General features: G+C 36.7%; 1 protein-coding gene across 8 annotated transcripts in view; it reads right to left on the reverse strand.

Moving 5' to 3' along the window:
* The window catches only part of LOC140135930 (uncharacterized), an 89596-nt gene that overhangs the window by 43878 nt on the left and 29974 nt on the right, over positions 1-15744 (reverse strand). For 7 of the 8 annotated variants that reach the window (XM_072157611.1, XM_072157610.1, XM_072157606.1 and 4 more), the window contains 7 exons: positions 14859-14972; positions 14038-14145; positions 13068-13184; positions 9315-9434; positions 8247-8375; positions 6555-6686; positions 2916-5840 (listed from right to left, as the gene is read on the reverse strand). In XM_072157611.1, coding sequence (XP_072013712.1) covers positions 5746-5840; positions 6555-6686; positions 8247-8375; positions 9315-9434; positions 13068-13184; positions 14038-14145; positions 14859-14972 — 815 coding nt within the window. In that variant the 3' untranslated portion in view covers positions 2916-5745. Of the gene's footprint in view, positions 1-2915; positions 5841-6554; positions 6687-8246; positions 8376-9314; positions 9435-13067; positions 13185-14037; positions 14146-14858; positions 14973-15744 lie in introns of those variants that run through there. The other variant, XM_072157607.1, reaches the window with a different exon arrangement.

Genomic DNA, 15744 nt, shown 5'->3' on the forward strand with positions numbered 1-15744 from the left:
AGTGGGTGGGTAAAGGGGGGTCAACTTATAAGGGGGTGGTCAAAATGGGCTAAAAGTACAAAACAAGGGCTAAAGATCGTACATATCGGGGCGGCCAGCATCCCATAGGGGGGCAACACTTCTCACGGGGGTGGGGGACCTGCCCCTTGCCCCCTGGCTAGGCCACTGGTCTTTCATGTCCAGAGCCATAGCTAGCCATAGGCGACGGACGTGGGGTGAGAATGAAGGCCTCCACGAGCTTCCACGCACACGGTCCATTCAGAATTACATACTCATACCTCCCTCCATAAGAGTTTCATGTATTGCCCATATTTAATTGTTTACATGATGCCAAAACTTTTGTGTATCTTTAATAAGATATGCATCAATTGACACGCAAATCATGCATTCACTGTCTAATACTGACACACTTCATTCACGAAGTTCACTATCCTTTCACTATCTGTTCAAGCGCGTGTGTTCAGAATAGCGAACCGTTGGAAAAGAGGGCAGTGTTATACTTTTTGTGTTTGGCAGGAGCTCACTAAAATCGCGTCATTAATTTTGAAAAGTATTGTAATAAGGATTCCCGGGTAAGGATTATATAAATATTATAAATAATACATATTTATACACACCCAGTGGGCACACCTGACGTTGAAATCACTATGAAATCAGGTTGAAATCACGTTGTATTTGCAAATGGACTTCTGATTTCAACCTTCTTACTTTTTGCAATGAAAGTTGGTTGAAATCAGGTTAGGGACCGTTCACAAACACTTGTAAGGGGGGCCTGATGCAAACAAATTTTATCGCGAAAATTGTTCGCCCCCCCCCTTTACAGACCTCGAAAATTTCAGGCCCCCCTTTTTAGACATGAAAATTATGGGTCAACCCCATAGTTGAGCCTCCCTTGGAGGCTCAACAATTTTCAGGGCCCCCACCCTTTTTGCATCAGGCCCCCCTTACAAGTGTTTGTGAACGGTCCCTCTAGGATTAAACTTCGACGTTGTATCAACGTTGATTCAACGTCGAAATCCTAACCTGTGCCCACTGGGCAGGCTACTTTTTAGAATTGAATCATGTTTCATGAGTTAATTGAAAATTGCCATAATTGGTGCAAGAAAATTTAATATTATCTGTTTAATATAATATAAAAAATTATAATTAAAATAATTTTGAATTGACTCCCGATCTATCCTTTTATGTTTTTTAAAACTATACAACGCTACAAATCATAACAAGCATGATTAGAACTAAATTTATTTGATTATACATGTATATAAGTTTGGTCTTAAAGTACTTCTATTTACAGCAAACGTGGAAACTGAGGTTAAAACCGATATTATACACCATATTTAAAAATAATATATATTTCTCACATGCGTGATCTAAAAAATACATTGCCGTCATAAATGTTGGGTTCTGATATATCGCTATGGAAAGATTAGGGCCAAAGAGATGTTCCAATTCTATATATATATTTGTATCGATGTAAATTTGATAATGATATTTGATCTGTATATCGTGAATTTGCTGTATTTGAATTATTATGTCTTCACATTGGGACCTGGATCACTTTTTGAGTCTCTAGGGTGTTTCGCTCAGGGATAAATTTTTTGGCTGGCTCGGGTGGACGATTGTCTGTTTGTCACGTGCTGGTCGACGGTTGTCTACCTTGCCGTCGTTTTATCTTTTCAGTTTCTGTTTCCGTATCCGTAATAGTTTTTGTAAGTCATTGTTATTCTGAAGTGGTAGTCTCCCAGGTATGACCAATCTTTTATTCTAGCCTTTTGTTAGTTACTGAAAATTTGAAGCTCGTGAATTTCAGTTTTCGTTTTGGTAAGTTATATTGATTTTTTACATAAAACCTTGAGATGTGCGGTTGGGTGCCAATCTAGACAAAAGAAGAGTCTAAATTTTACGGTCCTAAATTCGCGGTAAATTGTACGGCTTCAATTGACTTGTGTTTGGTGTATATGTACTTACGCCTAGACGTAAGTGGGTCGTAAAAAAAGTCTTGCATTGAAATATATACTAACCATGTTGCCAAGTTATAAGCAATAAGTCTTTCATATTGGCGATGAAACGAGCGTCTAAAATAGTCAAATATCTCCCAATGAGGTGCGTACAAGTGGTGATTTGGTAATCATGTTTTATATTGAAATGCAATACAAAAGAATTTGCATTGGAGCAAAGATAATGTATTCTATTCATGGCAAGCTAATCTGATAATTGGTTGGGCCTATATGCAAGACTCGGGTTTATTTTAAATGTTTATTTTTGCAGAGCTTATTTTCAGTCATGGATCATACTGATAAATTTCGCGAGGGGAGGGAGGGAGGAGGAGATACTTAAGTTGAGACTGAACAAGCGAGAGTGGGAGGGGGTGAGGAAGAAAGAGAGGAGAGGGAGAGACGGAAAGACTAGAAAGAGAAGAACTCGAGAGGAGAGAGTAGGGACCGGGGGACGGGGAGGGAGTGGGGAGACTGATCACGGGGGGGGAAGCAAAATAGGGAGATAGACATTGATACGAGGGAAGGGCGATACTGTGGCCCTGCACTAGTGCAATGGGGCGCGACAGGCTCATAAGCGGACCTTTTGTGATTGAAGGGCTTATTTCCAACGTTTTTACAGAAAAAAGTGGACCTTTTCATTCGGATTGGCATTTTGTCATAATAATGTGAATCAATTTATCACTGTCAAACACGAGAGGGCGCTAGACCATTAAAACAGCGGTCGGACACCGGTGTTCAATACTATTTTATCTCCAGCTTTTATGGGCTTTATTGACACAGGCAATTACCTCTATTGAAATAAGCTGATTGGTACTTCAGAGTTAACAATGAAGTCAGATTACAGTAAACTTACTGAATCCCTTGCGTTTTCGTATCTGAACAATAGAGTTACGGAAACTGAAAAGATAAAAAGACCCTTGGTCTGCCAGGGTGATTTTCTGTGGGCTTCAATTTTCCTGGGGTTCGAGTAGTGATTTGGATTTAGTGTGTTATTTATATCATGCTTTTGTTCATTATATGATATGCTATTCTGTTTCTCTTATCAAGTGTATTTGCTTTATAATGTTTTAAAATGTGTTTACTATGATTAATTTGTATTGGTTGTATTTGTATTGTAAGTTTAGTTCTTTGTTCAGCGCATTGAGGCCTGGCATAATGCGCTATATAAATTGCTTTATTTATTTATTTATTTATTTATTTATTTATTTATGTTTCTCGGCCAAGGGATGATGCGGCTGCAATCGTGTCTAAAGCAAAAGAACGTGTTCTTTTTTTTCAATACTATTACTTACACTGGGATCCACAACATGCTCATCTATCAGGGCACAATTCTTTAACCCCAATACATTTATACATTCATTGAACGACCTTTGAAAATTTTGGTACAAAAAACTCATTCTCCGCAACTTGAGGTCAAATTTTTCACTATGATTGTTTAATTGAGGTTATTGAACTATGCCACTAGGATGAGGCCATTGTGGTCCATAGTGTTACTAACTTAATAAAGATTCATAGCTCAGACCATTTTAAATTTGGTTAACTTTTGATACTTTTGCCACGAAAAAATATCCATTTCATTTGATCAGTGGGCCACTTGTATCAAATTCGGATTTTATTTCGTAACGACAGAAGGAAATTAAAACGGCTTTTTATAAAGTGATGTTTCTTTGGTGAATTATATAATAATATGACAATTACATAACGAGGGCTTAAAGCCAGAACCACCTTTGTCCATTTAATTTTTCAATTACATGTTACTCTTTTCGGCAACAAATGGATGGTTAATAATGCCCTCCATAATAAATGCAAGTGACTTTGGGGGTATGTGCATGCTCACATAAACAGTTAGTTAGACGCATGTGATCATGCATGTACCCCAAAGTCACTTACATTTTCTTATGGAGGGCAGAATTAACCGCTCATTTGTTACCGAAATAAGTAACATGTAATTAAGAACACAAATGGACATAGGTGGTTCTGGCTTTAAGCCCTCGATAAATACTTATAATAGTGAGAGAGAAATAGAAGTAACTATTGTCAACTTCAACCTGTTATATAATTTCGGTTTTTACCACAGGCTTCGTTCGCTTTGATCCTTATTTGTACCCAAATAACCATACAATACAAGAGTCTAAAAGTTACACAATGTCTTCTAATTGCTTCTATTATAAACTTATTAACTTATATCATTATATAGCTTATTCAAGCAGAACTCTAGTCAACCGATTTCTATTGTTGTACAAGGCTCTTTCGGTTATTTAATGAGGCAATACAAACGATCGAATTTGGTGTTGAAGTTAGCAAAATTTTGAGTTGCACTTTTTCAATGTAAAATTAATTTACTCGGCCAAATGAAAAGCAATAATTTTCATTTTTCAGTAAATGTCATGAAAAACTATAATGCTTGATACTATATTTTTTTTCAAATCCTAGTGTTAAACTTAGGCATGAAATTCAGTAATTTATTGTAAGATTTTCGATTTTGATAGGCTTCAACTTGGCCTGCGAACTTTGTTTTGAATCAACCTTTTAGCTTTTCAAAGTAATATAGTTCGCTAATGAAGGATTTTTCCCAACTTTCTAACGCACATCACCGTAAGGTATATATCATACATGTAGTTTTGTCAGAATTTCGGTTTTGATTGCACCATTTTTCAATTCCGACTACCAATTTTGTCAAAATCAACTCGAGAATGTACCCATGGATGGATGATTTTGCAAGGCACAATAGAAATATCGATTATTTCTGCTGGTTATATTAGAAATGAAGTACTGGATGGACACTTTGGCAGTTGCAAGTGAAAAAAGGTGAAATTAAAACGGATAATCTGACAAAACTATAATATATAGACCCACAAGATGTGCCTTACAGAGGTGGAAAATATCTTTCTTTAACGAACTATATTAGTTTGAAACGCAAAATAAATTAATTCCGAAAAAAATCACGGGCGAAGTTAAGGCCTATAAATACAAATATCTTACACTAAAAGACACAATTTCATGCCTAATTTTAACACCAGGATTGAAGAAAAATGTATATCCAAGGATTAGGTATTAACTGACATTACTGAAGAAAAAATAATGCTTTATATTTGACCAAGGAAATTAATTTCATAGCAAAAAGGTGTATCTCTGAATTGTGCTGATTTCAACATGTATCGATCGACTTTTAGCGCGACTATGCATAACAAAGTAACTAGTGACTAGAATTCTGAGTGTTTAGTCGGAGGTTCCAATCACTTTCAATTTAGGCTCCATCAGTGATTCCAGCGAAAGTGTTAAAAAAGTTTTTAAGTAAAGGACAAGTCAGTTAAATTGTCATAAAGTATTTATTTCATTTGAACAAAAATTGTGAAACAGAAGAAAACGGCAGTGTTAATAATTGTGAAGATCCATTGCATGTGGTAGCTACAAGTGTCCAAAAAGACAAACCCCCAAACATAAGTCAAACTGTGACATATTTATTCGTTATTATGCCGTATGGGTCTTATCACTTGAAGGATTTGCAAGCACATCCAATGCCAAAATCTTACTTTTGATGATTTTTTCGATTGTCTGATTTAGCGAATAATGTGTGGAGCCTTTATAGTTTAAATAAATTACATACATTACAGGACTTTCAAAATACCTTACGAAATACTTATATTACACCCCTGGAAACAATGTTCTTTAATCTAAACAACTTATCCTTTTCTTTTTCTTCTGCTTTTATAGAAGTTTGTCTAAACCATGATCGAATGTTCTAGATTTACAATCTTCCAAAAACAAGGCACAGCCCTAAGGCAATTATGGTGGTCCAAAGTGAAACCATGACAGACTTAGCTGTTGATCTGACGATTTGAGCTGAAATTAAATTGAGAAAATAATAATTAAGAACAATTAGTGGGTTTTTAGCGGGTTCGCCGTCGGACAAGTTTAGAACTGTCAAGCTTTCGTCAGGAGTAGCTCTGACTTCTTCAGGACAAAGTACCTAAGAATGAGACATGTAGGCCCACCCTTGCATCCTGATGGCTCTGAAAAGAGCCGTTCACTGAAGACTATCCCTTGTCAACAGAGAACAAGCAGCTCTCGTCTATCTGCTCATTTTAAAGGTTTTTGGTGGCTCTGAAATGGTGGCTCTGAAAAGAGCCGTTCACTGACGACTACCGCTTGTCTACAGAAAACAAGCAGACCTCGACTATCTGCTAATTTTAAAGGTTTGGTGGCTCTGAAAAGAGCCGTTCACTGTAGTGCCCCTTGTCTACAGAAAACAAGCAGACCTCGCCTATCTGCTAAATTTAAAGGTTTGGTGGCCCTAAAGGTGCCGTTTACCGAAGACTACCCATTGCCAACAGAAAATCAGCAGACCTCGCCTATCTACTAAATTTAAAGGTAGAGTGACTTAAGTTAAGAATTTGCTATAAAATTCGTATTATACCGCGAATTTCCAAAAAATCTAAATTATTTGATCTCAAAGGACATTCTTCGTATACAGAATGCAATTTGGTGTGTCTGATGTGATCTGGTCCCACAATAAACACTGTAAAAACGTTGCTATTCGTATGGAGTATTACTTACTTCGTACATCACATAAGTCCCCTGTGTAACCCACTCGACAGTTACACTTGAAACTGGTACTATATTGTGAGATGAGTTGGCAGTTGCCGCCGTTCAGGCATGGATTACGAGGCGAGCAAGAGGTTTGAAAGCCTGGGAAAAAAAAAGAAAAAATCATGCTCATTAGTCGCCGCAGAAGTGATGATGTAACAGGATTAACTACCATTGAATAAAACACACTGCACCTCCGCATTGAACCATAGATGTCAAAGAACATCGATAAAGACCTGAATCGTAATTCAATAGAATATTTATATCATATTGATCACTCGCACCTGTAAGATTGTTATCTTTGAAAAGAGTGGTATTGTATTCAATCTATGATTGCAGACATACACAGGTGATAAGTGCAACCTGCTTATAGTGCAGGGTGATATATTCAAAAATGGTTTTAACCTATTGCTATTGTACTTAATTCTGTTACATCATCATTTCTACGGCGAATGTATACATGTCCTTTGACTTTGACTAATTGTGCATAATAAAAACAAATATTTCTTTTATTCATATTCAATTTATTTGCAAGATAATTACTTTATCAAAGTTTTAGTAATAAAAATACAAATCAACTTGCCCTAATTTTGTTCGAATTTCTTGTGCACGATTGCAATCACAGCAAACACAAAACATGTTCAAAACGTTTTAAAAAGATTATATTTTGGGTTTTGGTTTGGTAAAAACATTTCAATAACATTAAGGGCTGGGGTATGAACGTTTGGACAGTATTTATTTTAGGACATTAGAGCACATCAGACATATCGAATTGCATTCTGAATACGAAGAATGTCATTCTGATATCAAATTTAATACACATTTTATGGCAAATCATTAAAAATTGATATTTTTGATATTTAACAGTACTTGAAGTAAACTTTATAAATCTGATAATTTATACTTAAAGTGTATGTAGGTGAGATGAAAAGCCGATTGATCAATTGAAAATTTTGACCTTTCGTATTGAAGATATGGATTTTTTTTCCCAAAACACACAAAAAAATGAGGTCTTTTGGGGAAAAAATCCATATCTTCAATATGAAAGGTCAAAATTTTCAATTGATCGTCGGCTTTTCCTCCTGCTACATACACTTTAAGAATATATCATTAGATTTATATAATTTACTTCGAGGACTGTTATATATCAAAATTTGAAAAATATCCAATTTTTATAATTTGTCATAAAATTTGTATTATATTGTGATTTTCAAAAATGAAAATTATTTGATATCAGAAAGACATGCTTCGTATTCAGAATGCAATTCGATAGGTCTGAGGTGCTCTCATGTCCCACAAAAAATACTGTCGAAACGCAATAAACGCTCATTTTAGATCCCTTAAATGTCGGGTTTTATAAAGGTCATTAAAACGTTTTGTAAAAAATTATAGTTTTGACTATTTTAAACTCTTGCTCAATACATACAAACACCTATTGACACATACTAAATGAACAGTCTCAAAAATGTACGTAAATTATTCTGTGTGCTTAATTATTTTATCTCAGTATTATAGAAAACAAGATATTCTTCAATTGACCTGAGGATGGTTTAATCCAACTACACTTGTTGTGTTAAAACTTTTGCATGCTTAAGAGATATATCCCTTAATGTAGTGCCAGGTAAATACCCGGGATATATACCATACAAAGAGAAGACTTACTTGTACTTTGATCACATTGGTCACCCTGCCATCCAGAATTACATCTACAACGTGATGTTTTTCCTCTGGCAAAGTCAGCTTCTATGCACTGTCCATGCACACAATCACGTTCATCACAGCTAATGATTCCTAGAAACAAAGAGAAGCAACTATTGTTACTGCAACATCTTTGTTTATTAGTTGTTCAGAATTTACAGTGTTCATTTGAATGGTAGTTTTACTCGCACTATGATTTTCACGTAAAATAATGCTTGGAAATGATGAGACTTCACTCTGCAGAAGGATATTTGAATAGGACACATGTTTGTGTTTTTTAGACATTCTTTTTTCCCCTCTCATTTTCAATCTAAATTCGCAATGAATTTGCGGCGCCCCTTGCGAATGAGACAAACAAACAATAGAATGAGTATGGCGATATAACCAGTGAGAAGTCAGACTGCTAAAATGGGCAAGTTCGACGTGAATTTTGCTCTTTTGTATGATGCTTTGAGATCAAAAATGTTGAATAATTCATGACAGGCTTTTGAAAATTAATGAAGATTCGCGATTTTTGTAAAATGGTGTCATCGACGAATACATAATAACATAGGTATATTACAACTGCAGAAATAAGTAAGAAATAATGTCTGAAAAATTAACAATAAATCGCCAGCATAAAAGGCAGAAACTCGTGTAAAAGAACGTACTAGGCTATATGAGCTGCGATACATCATGTTCTTTAGTTTCTGTATAAGTTAGCAATTATTCCATTGTTTTCACCTATCGCTATGCTAATTAATCCTGTTGTATCACTACTTCTACGGCGAATACAAAGAACATTCGTGAAATGTAACCCGGGGTTGTAAATTCACGTCAATTCGCTAGCGAAGTGGTTACATAACTCCTTGGTAACTGGATCACGTAACTTTTTTGAATTGGTAGTACACATGCCATAGACTTTGTGTTGTGATCATTTCGATCGTGGTGCAAAGCTCAAAAGCGTGATCCAGTTTACATAGTGATAATCGGATTACACGTAACACTTCGCTGACGAATTCAAAACCAATTACATCAAACGACGGTACTTACTGCTCTCGCATAAATCGCCACCATATGTGTCCACACATGTGCAAACAGGACCCAAATCGGGTTCTTCCCAGCATGTGCCGCCATTCAAGCAAATATTAATATCGCATAATCGGAACGAGGCTGAAGGAAGAAATGTAATTGATATACTATAATGACACACGTATATATCATTTGAATTACTGTCACAAATATTTGAAGCTATCCACGAGCTTTCTACCAGATATTATAGTAACATATTATCAATTTTACGTCATCAAACATTCGTTAGAACTTAAACATTACTGGAAATAGAATGGCAATAGATTAAATAACGTAGATATGTTACATACAATATTGTACGTCTAATACTCAAAAGCATCATTGGATACTCTTGAAATGTCAAAGAATGTATAGTTTATAAACACAAAACAGTTGCCCTTTTTCACTTGGAAAACATGTGTTTTAATCAATAGTCAGCCTGAATAGGTTTACTGGAACCTACTGGTCGATACTCCGAAAGGAAAGGTCAATTGTACAAAAACCCAATAAGAATCGGTAGAACTCTACTCATTACCCTAACCTTAAAGGAAGTGTCCGGCAATCACAACATTATGTCTCATATGTTAGAAAAATAATTATCAAGCACGAATCACGTGGTTTTATTTAAAGCAAACTCATATTAACCATAAAAACGAATAAAAACAGCCATCTTTCAACACGCGATATTCAAAATTCCCGCGCCGAGATTGTCTAGAGCAATGACGTCCCAATAATTCAATGAAGCCTGACGACAAATGAGCACAAGTAACCATGACGTCATTGCTCTAGAACATTTCGGCGCGGGCATTTTGAATATCGCGTGTTGAGAGATTGCTGTTTTTATTCGTTTATAAGATGTTGTGATTGCCGGACACTTACTTTAAACTTAATCTTAATCCTAATGCGCCTGTCACACTACACCGAATAGGTCTTCCGTACAAGAAACGGATGGTATTTTAGTAAATCCGTTGTTGTTCGTCAATGATCGTTTTATGTTCTTTTTATGTCCTGCTATCATCCGCCAAATGCGTTTCGTGTTAGGTGATGTTCGTTAAGTCCGTCGGCAAGTTTTGTGCATGCACAAAACTTGAAACGGAGTGTACCGAATACACATGTTCGGTATTTATCCGATGTGTGTTCGTATGGTGATGCATATTGCCGGAGTTTGTTCGCTCTCCTTTCGTTCATGTTCGTTCTTTGTTCGTTGCACTCGGCCCGTGTTCGTTGCAAATACGTTCCTGTGAGGCCTTCCCCACCGGATAGCATATTTTTGCATTCGGTGATGTACGTTGACCCAGACCGTCTTAGTGTCACACTACACCGGATCGGTCTTCCGTATAAGAAACGGATGGTATTTTAGCAAATCCGTTAGTGTTCGTCAATGTTTGTTTTATGTTCTTCATATGTCCTGCTATTATCCGCCAAATGCGCTTCGTGTTAGGTGATGTTTGTTTAGTCCGTCAACAATACGTTTCAAGTTTTGTGCATGCACAAAACTTGAATGTGCCGAATACACATATTCGGAAGTTGTCCGATGTGTGTTCGTACTGTTCTATATATATACCCTGGGTTTGTTCGTTATTCTTTCGTTTATATACCGCAGGTGTTTGCAAGATTTCGCAGGCGCTTGTGCCGGATGTAGGCCTATGGCGAACATGTGCATCGATCATGGGGGGGGGACTTTCTGAAGGGTGTGTGACGCAATATCATATTTCCCCCAGTACTTTAGTGACTGACAAGTAGAAAAAAGGGGGAAAGGAGAGAAAAAAGAAAAGAAAGTGAGAAAAATTGAAGAGAGAAGAAAAGAGAAAAAGTTAAATTGCACGTAATTTAGTAGTAGGCCTATGCATGTAAGTAGTATTAAGGGAGGGGCACTTTCTGAAGGGTAGAGGACGCAATATCAAATTCCTACCAGTTTTAGTGATTGACAAGAAAGCAAAAAGAAGAGAAAACATGAAAAAGGTTAAATTGTACGTTATTGAGTAGGCCCAGGATAGTAGTAAGCCTAAGTATAGGCCTGTGATTATTATAGGCAGTGCTTAAATGTGGTTCCTTGGCCCAATAGCCTGTGAAAATTACTGCCGGCCCGTCGATATGCAGGCCCCGTGACATTTTGTCACCAAAGTCAGTATTTAAGACGAACTTAGGTCTATTACTGACTTAAACATATCAATCCATGCATGCTTTACCTGAAATTACGAGTCTGAAGTCTTATAGGCCTATCTAAGTGTCAGTGGATCAGTGTAACATTTTAAATTTTGCAAATTCAGTTCGGGCCTTCTTTGTTTTTTGTTTAAGGCAATAATAGTGTAAAAATGATGCACCAAAAACAATTTTCCAAATTTTCGATTTTTAAAACTAAATTTTACACAATAGGCCTAGGCCTAATAATGTAAATAGGCCCTACAGTCCCCATGCAAATGGCTTCAATTGGACCTTCATTTTGAGAAATGGACAAGTCTTCCTTTTTGCTTCTGCTATGGACATCCACGTGTTATTTGTAAAACAATTGTTTATATTATACAATAATGGTGAAAACTTTTCAATGGCTTCAATTAGGCTTTCGTTTCACCAATTTGCGGCTGTTTCAAACTAAAATAGTACCCAATAATAGTGCTAAAATTTATCCAAAAAATGACAAATGGCTTCAATTGGGCCTTCATTGTCCAAAGGTTTCTCACCTCTATTGCCCCCGGACGCTAGTTGCCCTGATATATCAGATTTGTAGCCCTTTTGTACTTATTAGCCAATATTTGACCATTTTCGTCAAAGTTTCCCCCCTTAAAAGTTATCTTTCCCCACTTTGTTCACCCTCTGAAAAAGTGCTTGCTACGTCACTGCCTCTAAGGGGTCAAAAACCTATCAAACACCCTCTCCTCCCCACTTTTCTGATAGGGTGGACGTCTCTGTTGGTGCCACATGCGACGGATTCGCCGGTCATTTGTCGGACGTTGAACGATTGAATATAAAACGCCTGCAGGATTATTAGCGGCCACAACGCATAGAGAGACGAACGGGAATCGGACCCCCAAATTCGGTCATTTGTCGGACGTTGACCCCCAAATCCGGTCATTTGTCGGACGTTGACCCCCAAATCCGGTCATTTGTCGGACGTTGAACGATCGAATATAAGACGCCTGCATGATTATTAGCGGCCACAACGCATAGAGAAACGAACGGGAATTGGACCCCCAAATCCGGTCATTTGTCGGACATTGAACGATCGGATATAAGACGCCTGCAGGATTATTAGCGGCCACAACGCATAGAGAGACGAACGGGAATCGGACCCAAAATCCCACCGAATCTTCTGCCGGACTGGTGATTTTTCCACCGAATAAAATATTTTTGTATTCGGTGATGTACGTTGATCCAGTCCGTCGTAGTGTGACAGACCTATAACCTACAGTGCGCAAAAGAATTAAGGTACCAGTTATGTTCACAATCACCACTTTATATCCTAAACAAAGACAGAATAGCTGCATCTTATAGCTCGAGTTTCAGACCTCAGTCGTTGGAATTGTCCAAGAAATAATGACACGATGATTAATAAAATGCCCAAGGAAGATGCAATAATCTTTTTAATTATTATTTGGGCCATGAGAGGCCGATATTTTGAGCTAGTATGCTCCTAAAAGATAAAGGATAGCTGCTTGTATGTTTTGTAACTAATAAAGTAGATTCTAAAGTGTTTACTTGGAAATATAATCAGGTACTGCTTTAGGATGTACTTACCAATTTCACGGCACTGTGGTCCCTGATAGTCTGCAGTGCATCTGCACCAAGTACTGCCGTTACTCGGATCAAATTCACATGTACCTCCGTTATAACAGTAGTTATCACATGCGGATCCTGGGATTTAGGAAACATATTCAAACAAATTATTGCCTTATAAGTTTTTTCATAACAAAATGTTTATGGAACATTATATCTGATATCAATCATTGATCTGGACTCTGGATAACCAATCACTGCGCAAATGAGGCGTCTTTGTCATTGATTGATATTTGAAATTGTGGAACGGATTAAATATCAGGTATTTTCGTAAAATTCTTAGATCAAGAACGGAGCGGTCAACATGGTCAAGTGATAAATCAAAACTGTATGCGATAGCAAAGTCATGGGGTCCTTTACCATAGGTAAATATCACGTCCAAATATAAAGCTTCTCTGAAAATCCCAACAAGAATAAAGGTCCGTGCCTTTATTTGCTGGTGGGATTTTTACGGCAGGGCACTTTTAGCTTTGCCTAAATTTAAGTTATGTCAAGGGATTTGACCCAAATGCGCCATTAGGCAAATCTTAAAAAAATATTTCGAGCGAAGTAGGCAAAATTCAAAAATTATGCGATAACTGTTTTATTCCTCAACCGCATCAACTACTTTGTTCGGACATTACAATACTCAACACGTTTTTGACCACATAGTTATTGGCCTCACGCATATAGTCTCACGCATTGGGTCACTTTCTCACGGTCAAAGTTGACAGCCCTGGTTATTTCAGGGACACCATTTACACAATTCAGATATGACAGTCATTGTGGTCAAAATATCATGAAACAGCTGCAAATTTTCTGAAAATCGGGATAATTTTCTGAATGCTAGCAGACTGATTCTAAATTTTCTGAATGCTAGCATCGCTGAATATTGGACAGCTACACGTGATAAAACAGCAAATTACAAGTTGAGTATAGCGCAAAGACTTACTATCACAGTAGGTGCCAGTATATCCGGTATTGCATATACAAATAGGGTTACCACTTGTACCTGCTTCACACTGACCATTGATACATGGGTTATTCACACACACAGGCTCTGTAAATTAATACAAAAGCACATTGCTAATAAACATTAACACTTCTTTTTAATAGAATATCGTCAACCTGCTACGATAATTGCGTAAATCATTTTTTGAAATTTTGAGAACAAAGTACAGAAATTAAACGTTACGTGTCAAATACCTAAACTTCGGTGTTTAATACTCTAAACATGTTTAGTATTATTTTTAAAATGTATAGCAAGCATGTGTTTAGAAAAGCGTTTAATTGCTAAACAAAGGTTTTTCAGTGTAATATCAGACGTTGTTTAATAAAATGTCAAATCAATAAACATAACAAACACCAAATGGTTCAATGATTACAAGTCTCCTACAACACGAGATAAGTAAGGCAATCACTGAACAGTGCCATCTTGCACTTATTCCACGGGCAATAAGTCGTCGAAGAAGTGACTTTAATTTCCAGTGAACACAAGCATGTTTATAAACGAGTTTTGGTTTTGGTCAAAACGTTTCAATAACATTTACATTACAAGGGTCATGAATATATTTTTAAAATGTTTTATATGAAAAATATTGGCAAAATGTTATTGCAAAATATTTGTTGACAAATTTTTGTCAACACGTAATATCATTATGTCACAATGCATTATACCCTTTATATAATCCGCCGGACATTTAAACGTTTCCTGTAAAAAGTTTTACGTTTGCTGGAACTTAAAACACCTGTAATCGATCCAAAAACACTTACCAATACTACAATGTCTTCCTAGGTAACCACGTATACATTCACAAGTGTAACCACCCCATCCATCATTTTGACATATACCATTAACTCCGCATGGGTTATCGTGGCAACCACTCACTACATAACAAGGGTAAATGGTAAGAATATTAGTCAATTTTAGTACATACATTATTGGAAAGGACATGTGTGCGTATTATGTTAGTAGTAACTACTCCGTTATATAAGCTACCATTGCAGTCAATTAAACAAAATATGAACATTTTTGCGGAAGGTGCCTTCTCCTATTTGACACCTCGTTTGTAAAAATTGACCAAGAAATGACTGAGATATCAGACCAAAAAGTCCATTCTCAAAATCAAAGGTTGCACTTGATGAGATGAATCGTATGACACAGATAATATGCGTTGATCCATGCATGCAATCATGATATCCCATTGAATAAAATAAAGTTTTCCGTCCCGATATCTCCAACGTGTTTGCCCAAGATAAGGACTCGGATAGCGACGTTTGGACAGTATTTTGTGAGACCTGAGAGCACATTAGACACACCAAATTGCATTCTGAATACGAGGAATATCCTTTTGATATCAAAGAACTTTGATTTTCTTGAAATCACAGGTGCCCCACACAAAATACTAAGCAAAGATGGGGATGACCGACCGTAACAATTGTATTAAATTTACGAGAATTGCGAGTAATTAAGGTGGTATTACACCCCTTGATAAATTAGTGACTAATTTTGCATTTTTCTCAAAAAAATAATAACACACTGGTAACAAAAGTTATGTATATTATAGGGGCAAGGAATCCAGATACTACACTGGAATTTCAGTGACTCAAGACAAGCGGTACGTTATTTATGATAACAAAAGAGGTACCGCTAGAATAT

This window comes from Amphiura filiformis, chromosome 16, assembly GCF_039555335.1.
Source record: "Amphiura filiformis chromosome 16, Afil_fr2py, whole genome shotgun sequence".
Classification (NCBI taxonomy): domain Eukaryota; kingdom Metazoa; phylum Echinodermata; class Ophiuroidea; order Amphilepidida; family Amphiuridae; genus Amphiura; species Amphiura filiformis.